General features: G+C 35.6%; 1 protein-coding gene across 3 annotated transcripts in view; it reads right to left on the bottom strand.

Annotated features, from left to right (window-relative positions):
- Positions 1 to 6,358, bottom strand: part of LOC145263321 (enteropeptidase-like) — a 40,716-nt gene extending 34,358 nt beyond the window's left edge. For 2 of the 3 annotated variants that reach the window (XM_080120390.1, XM_080120391.1), the window contains exon 1: positions 2,966 to 3,306. In XM_080120390.1, the coding sequence (XP_079976516.1) occupies positions 2,966 to 3,197 (232 nt within the window). In that variant the 5' untranslated portion in view covers positions 3,198 to 3,306. Of the gene's footprint in view, positions 1 to 2,965; positions 3,307 to 6,117 lie in introns of those variants that run through there. The other variant, XM_080120393.1, reaches the window with a different exon arrangement.
- Positions 6,359 to 8,595: the final 2,237 nt, after the last annotated feature.

The following is an 8,595-nucleotide window of genomic DNA, read 5'->3' as shown; positions in this document are numbered from 1 at the left end:
CTAGATGAGTTCATAATTAACGGATACTCTAACTTAACATCTAAATCTGACCCCCAAGATCGCCATGGGCATGAAATGTGTGCCTACATTAAAGATGGCTTTCCGTGTAGGGATATCTCAAGAGAAGACCCTAATTTACCTTATATGTGCTTCCGGGTTACACTTGCTTACACCACTGCATTTATATTTGCCCTCTATCGCCCCCACAAAAGCGGAGTTACTATTTTTAAGAGTATATCTGAGAAAATTGACCACATCCTGTCTGCTCATCCTTCAGCTAACATTCACATTTGTGGTGACTTCACTGTTCATAATGTGAATGGCTGACCCACTCAAACAAGACAGATGATGAGGGGAGTTTCTGTCATGATTTTGCCATTGCCTATGACCTCACTCAGATTGTTCACGAATCCACCCGAGTTCCCGATACTTCCGGTCAGTATGCAAGCCTTCTAGACCTTTTTCTCACAACTTCCCCTGAGCTATGTTCATGTTTTGTTTTATCTCCTCTGGGATCCTCCGACCACTCGGTTGTATTAGTTAAGATAAAAATGAAATGTAATAAGTCTTCAGAATACCTCTCCGCCGTACTGTATATCGATACTCTATGGCTGACTGGGATAGCTTCCGTAGATTTATATCTGATCTACCTCTGCATTCCATGTTTAAAAAGATGTGTCCTCTATAGTATCAGACCTGACCGAATGGTTAATTGTAGGCATAGACCGATTCATACCATCCAAAAAATTCCAACAAAACCCTAACAGCCAGCCATGGTTCTCTTCAGAATGTGCTGCTGCCATCGCTCACAGAAATCACTTTTTCCATAGCCATCAATGTAATAGATGTACTGAGACTAAAGCTGCTTTCAGGACTGCCAGCAACCACTGTAAAAGAGTAATAAAAACTGCAAGAGAGCTATATGCTAAGTCCGTTAAATCAAAAGTAGCTGAGCAGCGGCTTGATTCCCGCCAGTTTTGGCAAATAGCAAATAGGATCCTGAACAGAAGCGTGCGTTTCATCCCAATCATCATCAATGGACCTGAGGTCATCTCGTCAGCATCAGACGAAGGCAAACTATATGACAAGAACTTTGCAGCTAATTCTACCCTATGCGACGAAGGCCATCAACTTCCCGTATTTCCTCCTATAACAGACAACACGCTATGCAACATACAAATATCTGTGCGTGAGAACGCCAAACTAATCAAGAACCTTGATTCCAGTAAAGCAACTAGCCCTGACGGCGTTCCAATTATAGCATTGAAAAAGCTTCAACCAGAACTTTCCCCCATACTTACAAAACTGTTTAAGTGTTGCCTTAAGGATAAGTGCTTTCCAACACCCTGGAAAACCTCATCAGTATGCCCTGTATTTAAGAACTCAGGTGATAAGTCATCTCCCTCTCAGTACAGACCAATAAGTCTCCTGTGTGTCATGAGTACAATTTTACCTTGGGAGGAATATTCTTCTCGTATACACACACATAAATAAATATACATATGGAAAATATTTAAATAAATATTAAATTAAATATTTAAATAAATATTGATTGTTGTTCAAATATTTTTTTATTCATGTTTACACCACAATTCTTAACGTTTAAATGTGTTTGAATCATGATTTCGATTTGTCGTTGGTATTCCATAATTTTGGTAAAGGCTGTAGATGTGTTTGTTTTTTATGAACGCATCATTATGAATTCTATATATTCCTGGAAACCTGGTGAGTAAGCATGGCATATTACTTTTTGTAAACCTTAAATTTACAGGTTACACTTATTCATACTACTCCATCAAAACACACTTTTAAAATAAGTTAAATGCAAAATAATCATTAGAAATAATATAACTCCAAAATGCACCAAATGTTAAGTTATATTAAGCAATTACAATAGAAAAACACGAGCATGAAAAGTAACATGGTTAAGCTTGAACATGGAAAAGTGAAGGACTAGTTGTTAAAACTGGAAAAGAAAAGGACAAGATATTCTAATAAAAATATAATAAATTTATAACTTAAAATATTGCACCATTAAGAATTGATTATATAATATTATAAATTGAATTTAAAAAAAATTCTTAATGCTACAATATTTTCAGTTATAAATTTATTATATTTTTACTAGAATCTCTTGTCTTTTTCTTTTCCAATTTTAACAACTAGTCCTTTACTTTTCCATATTTAAGCTTAACTATATTACTTTTCATCCTCGCATTTTTCTATTGTAATCCATGATTTTTCCAAGCTTCCAATAAAGTCACTTGTTCTTTGTTTAATTTCAGTCTTATTTTTTTGCTCATAAATATAACATACATATATGTAATAACAATGTACGGCACTCGTCTGCTTTCAATAAAATCCCCCCAAGTATCCCCCCTTCATTCTTTTATTTTCTCTATTTTTACTTGTTACTTCTCGTTTCGCGAGAGCAGTGAATTAGTAGCAACAGTAGTCGCTGAAGCAATGTGGTTGCTATGAAAACCAGTCATAAAAAAGACGCTCACCTCCTTACGTTTTTTTTTTTTTTTTTTTACAATTTTGAACACCAGTAAATACCGGGTGTCGTTTTCAAAAGAATTCTCACCAGAAAAATATCAGGGAAACCAATGCGAACAATAGATTAATACGATATGATGATCGGACTTCATTAGTGCAGAGTTCCACAGGCGGAGAGAAAAGAAGTTTTGTTCATGATGTTTGTGTTTAGATTTAGGTACAAATAGAGACTAGGGGAAGTAGTGTGTTTTTGTGAAAGTTTGGCAATGGTGTGGGGGCATATACCGAAGCTCAGACGAGCACTTGCCATGAAAATAACAATAGCGCAGAAACAGGCTCGCAACGTCTCTTCTAGTGAGGCGGCAAAGTGAATCTTTTTTCAGCCGGAAAAAGGGGCATAAATGATATTTTGGTGTCAGTAATTGTAAAAATTAAACCTGTAATTCCGCATGGGCTTACTACTTACTTTGTGGTTTGCTTGTGGTCGGTTGTACGGTTGTGTAATCATTTGACTGGTTCTTCAAAGCTTCTAATTCAGCACGAACCTTTAACAGTTCGCCGGTGGTTTCCTTTAGCGTTCGTGAGGTTTCACTTAGCAATCCAGATGTTCTAAATAACATTTCTAAACAGTCGGAATTAACTTTTGCTGCGGTGAAAAGAAGAATCACAAACATCGGTAAGATAATCAAAGTTTTCATGACTTACACGGAAGAGAAATGCGTATATAACTCTTGAGCGTTAAAATGACAATAACGGCGGACGAAAAGATGAAAAGAACTAACACTTCAGTCAGCAGATGTATACACTTTACCCCTCCAATACACACACACGTACGCACACAAGCGTATATATATATATATATATATATATATATATATATATATATATATATATATATATATATATACACACACACAGAGGAGGGGAAAGAGAGGGAGAGGGGCGTGTGGGAGAACTATTAGGACCGAGTAACGTTTACATGGTTTTATAAATCTATCTGTGTAGTAGTGGGAGGATCGTGTATCTTTTCAAGGTGGCATGTTTCATACTCTTTACATAAAAGGTTAATTATGAGTGTCTTACCGCTTCTATCACTAAACAAGTAGTTCATTATCAGCCTACGACAGCAGATGGAGATAAAGCTAAAATCTCCCACGGATATAAATCTGAGAGCACAAAAAATAGTCTACTTTAACATGCGCAACTGTATTTTCCTGTGAAAATCCATCGCATTTTACGTTAACTTATCTGTCTAACATATGATAGAAGAAAATAGAATACCAATTTTGGAATAGTATATATATATATATATATATATATATATATATATATATATATATATATATATCCATTTTACTTGCCTCCCCACGAGGGCAAAGTTAGACACAATGTCGGTATTTCAATATTGGGAAAATTCGGCACCTCTATAAGACACACTCTGAATTAAAACAATAATAAACTGGTCTCAGTCTGGAAAGACCTCTCCTTCATTGACCGATGACAAATAGACTAAGTTAAACAAATACTACACGTTGTTCCTATCCAAAAGGAATGTTATATGTAGTTCGTCTTGAAAAGCAGGTGTAAGGGTGTTCTCTTGATTATTTTCTCGAGAAATGTCTGTTAAAATGTTATTAAAAAAACGGCTATTTAATGTTAAATTAGATGTTATTTAACTTGCATCTATATTTCCTTAACTAAACCTTTTGGGTGGAGCATGGGGTCTCAAGCGCCCTAATTTTACAGACCCATACATTACGTTCTTGTTTCGTTAAAATTATGACTGTATAACTGATCTTTGTGATCGCACATGCTGGATTATATTTAAGTTTTAGCAATATTCTTTTTCTATTATTCCCCGAAAGAAATATTTAAATTTATTTTTGCTTTATTCTTTTTTAATTGCATTGTTTTGTTCTAAATCATTCAATTCATACTTGGTTGGCTGATTGACTCTCTCTCTCTCGCTCTCTTTCTCTCTCTCTCTCTCTCTCTCTCTCTCTCTCTCTATATATATATATATATATATATATATATATATATATATATATATATATATATATATATATAGGGTGACCCAAAATAAATGGGCCCCGTGTACACTTTATGTGATATCTCTATTATTTATTCAGCGATTGCCCTTATTTTACATAACATGGCAGAATCAACGACCGTGTGTACACCAAGACCTAAGTGGGAGCTGGGACAAAGGTTACACTGTGTTAAACTTTACTACAAAACAGGCTTATTTAACAAAACTCAGGACAGTTTTTTGCGTCAGTTCGAATGTGAAAAGGCTCCATCCAAAAGCAGAATTCAGAACTGGGTGGACAACTTCGAGAAGTATGGGGCCATGGAGAACCTCAACACTGCCAGAGAGAACCGCCCAAGCCACTCGGAACGTCCCAAGAAGCGAACAGCCGAGCTGGTCGAAAGAGTGAGAGAGTCTCTCCAGCAGAGTCCGAAACGCTCTGTGCGTAAGCGAAGTCAGTCCCTAGGTATGTCCCGTGAGACTTGCAGGAGAGTGCTGGTGAACGATATCAGGGCTTACCCATACAGAATACAGACGCTGCAGATCCTTACATCCTCAGACAAGAAGGAGATGATTGCTATGGCAGTCAAGATACTCGAGAAGATCAAGGAGACACTAAGTTTCCTTAACCTTCTTTGGACCTCAGATGAAGCCCACTTCCATCTTGATGGGAAGGCGAACTCCAAGACAAATGTCTTCAGGGGGTCCTCCAGGCCCAATGAAGTAGCCACCAAGCCCCTGCACTCTCCTAAGTGCACGGTGTGGGCTGTAATCTCGACCAGAGGCATCATCGAACCAATCTTCATCGAAGAATTTGACGCAGCAGTGACAGTCACCAAGGAACGGTATGTGGAGGCCCTCAAAACCTTCAAGAGTGAGCTCCAGACCATCTACCCGTCACTCATGAGCAAGTTCTCGTTCCAGCAGGACGGAGTAAGTTCTCACACCTCAAACCTGTCCCGAGGTTGGCTGAAAGAGAACTTCGGAGGTCGAGTGATCAGTCTCAAGACTGATTTTGAGAAGGCACCCCATAGCCCGAACCTAAGCCCCCCACCCCCAGATATTTTTCTTTTGGGCTATCTTAAGGACAGAGTCTACGCAGGGAAACCCAGAACCATCACGGAACTCAAGGAAGCCATCAGGGAGGAAATGAGAGCCATTACCAATTCGGTCTGTAGGAACGTCATGGATAACTTCGTGCTGCGGCTTAAGAAATGCGCAGAGCTAACTGGAGGCCATCTAGAACATATGCTGTAGAGCGGAGAAAAAAGGCCAAATACCCTGGTGTTTTGATGTAATGTTTTGAATATAATAAACTAGTTTTGACCAAAGTTTGATTTCATTCGGACCAAACACTAAGAAACGGGGCCTAATTAAAGTTGGGGCCCGTTTTTTGGGGCCAGCCTATATATACACACACACACACACACACACACACACATATATATATATATATATATATTAGAAATAAGAATTGCGTACATAAATAAATACGTTTAGAAGTCTACAAACAACACATTTATTTATATAAACAGATTTTTTTGCTTAATGGAAATCAAATATATTTCGATGCTATACATACTTACCAATGAACAGTCTGTTTTCCCTCTTTTTTCTGGTCCGCATGGTGTAATTCTGCGAGCAACAGTATTAGTTCGTGGGTTTCGATAACGGTTTGATTTAAAAAAAAAAAAAAAAAGAAAGAAAGAAGTAAAAACGTATTTATGTATATACGCAATTCTTACTTTTCAACAAATATGCAACCTTTCAAATGGAGGTTACAATTTTCATTAATATATATATATATATTCTTCGTCTACTGTTTGTACTTGATTCATGTGTAGCCTAACTTTTTAGTAATAACCAATAAAAATTCGTTTCTAGATGTATTTATTGACTCAAATAACAATGAACTCATCGCCATATAAACATAAAAAACATATGAACATAAAAAACATATGAACATAAAAAACATATGAACATAAAAACATATGAACATAAAAACATATGAACATAAAAAACATATGAACATAAAAACATATGAACATAAAAACATATGAACATAAAAACACTTTCATCAATTCTTGTATGTTGAACTACAAAAATGAATGTCCTTATTGCTATAAAATCGCAATTCTAAAAAAAATTAATAAATCGAGATAAATTGATATCCTCACACACAAAAAATATCTTCAATACATTAAAAACTAACCTTAAACAACTGTTTAATTGATAACCAATTCCTCAATTGCCTAGTAGTTGATACATCAAATTAACTATGAGAAACCTAAAAAAAAACAATAAAACCAGTTAAATAATTCCGACTATATTAACATATTTTATCGTAATAATCATAATTTTAAATTAAACGATAATATTCTTAAAATCATAATTTAAAATTATGATATATATATTAGCCCCCCATATATATATATATATATATATATATATATATATATATATATATATATATATATATTGCGTCAATCGTTTTCTTACAGATTAGTAAAATATCAATACTTCACTAAATATATGTCACAAAAAAATGAAAATTGTATCATCAAATAATTGTTTCAAGGTTAGTTATTTCCCAACATTTTATTCAAATCGATGCGATATTCACGAAGTTATGATATTTTATTTAATATCAAGTAATTTATACCGACCATCGCTTTATTGCACGTCTTTTAAAATGCTAAAAAAAGGGGCAATTAACGGTTATCGGAAAGGAAAGGATAGTTGCTGGGCTCACTGAAGGATTATTCATCAAAGATTTAGCTATGGAGCTCGAAAGGGATCCAAAACCTTTGACTTCATTCGTGAACAACCGCAACACAAAATCCAGAAAGGATAAGGGCACCAGGAGAAACCTTTCACATTGTGATATTCGGAAAATTCGTAAGCAAGTCAACTGAAACCCGAACAGCAGCAGTAATTCCATTTTTGCAAGAGCTGAAATCACTCCAAGATTCAGACAGGCCCGATGTAATGTGTTGAATGAGATGGCAAGGAGCATCGAAACTATTCCAAGACCTTTATTGAGCAAACAACATAGGGAAAAACGAATGGATTGGGCACATAATTACATGAAAATGGATTTCCAACGTGTCCTATTTACAGATAAGACCCGTGCTACTCTTGACGATCCGGATGGATAAGTCTAAAGTTTTAAATTCGAACGGAACTCCAACCTCTTACAGAGTTCATCGCCAACAAGGAGGTGGAGGCACCATGTTTTGGGCGGGAATAATTGGGGATAAGTTGGTTGGACAATTCCGAGTTTCAGAGGGTATAATACTTACTAGCAATGGGTACGCAACCTTTTTGGATAAACATTTGTCACCATGGCTAGATGACTTACTATTGTCACGTCGCTTTCAGATGATTTTTATGCATGACAATGTACCATCCCATTCTGCTACCTTCCTTGAATCTATGGGCTTCTTTGGAAAAACCCTCATGAGCTAGACGCCGTGTTCTCCGGATATTAATCCCATTAAACATCTATGGTCAATATTTAAAAGAGATGTTATGAGGGAGGAGAGCAATCTACTTCAAAGGATGCCCTGTGGAAGAAAGTAGTTGATGTCGCCAGAACCATTACTCCTTTTCAGATCAAACAATTGACTTTTTTGGTGGACAAAAGATCGTTTAAAGTTATTTCAAACAATGGTGGAGATGGCGATAAATAATTAATTTGTTTGAGGCTTAGCACCTAGGATGTGCCTTTGTTTATTGTTCTTTAACAGAAAAATATAATAAAAGTCAAGATTTCATGATTAGATATTGTATCTTTGCTCTAATACAACATTTTAAGAGACCTACAATGAAGCGATGGAAATTCCTTGATAAAGAATAAAATGTCTTAACTTTGTGAATATCGCATGAATTTGAATAAAATTTTGGGAAATAACTAACCTTGAAACAGTCATTTGATAATATAATTTCCATTTTTGTGACGTATATTTAGTGAAATATTCATGTTTTACTAATCTGCAATAAAGAGATTGACGCAGATTATATATATATATATATATATATATATATATATCATAATTTCAAAT

This window comes from Euprymna scolopes, chromosome 3 (assembly GCF_053919585.1).
Source record: "Euprymna scolopes isolate OS-2025 chromosome 3, ASM5391958v1, whole genome shotgun sequence".
NCBI classification, from domain to species: Eukaryota; Metazoa; Mollusca; class Cephalopoda; order Sepiida; family Sepiolidae; genus Euprymna; species Euprymna scolopes.
This window is presented reverse-complemented; position numbering and strand designations above follow the sequence as displayed.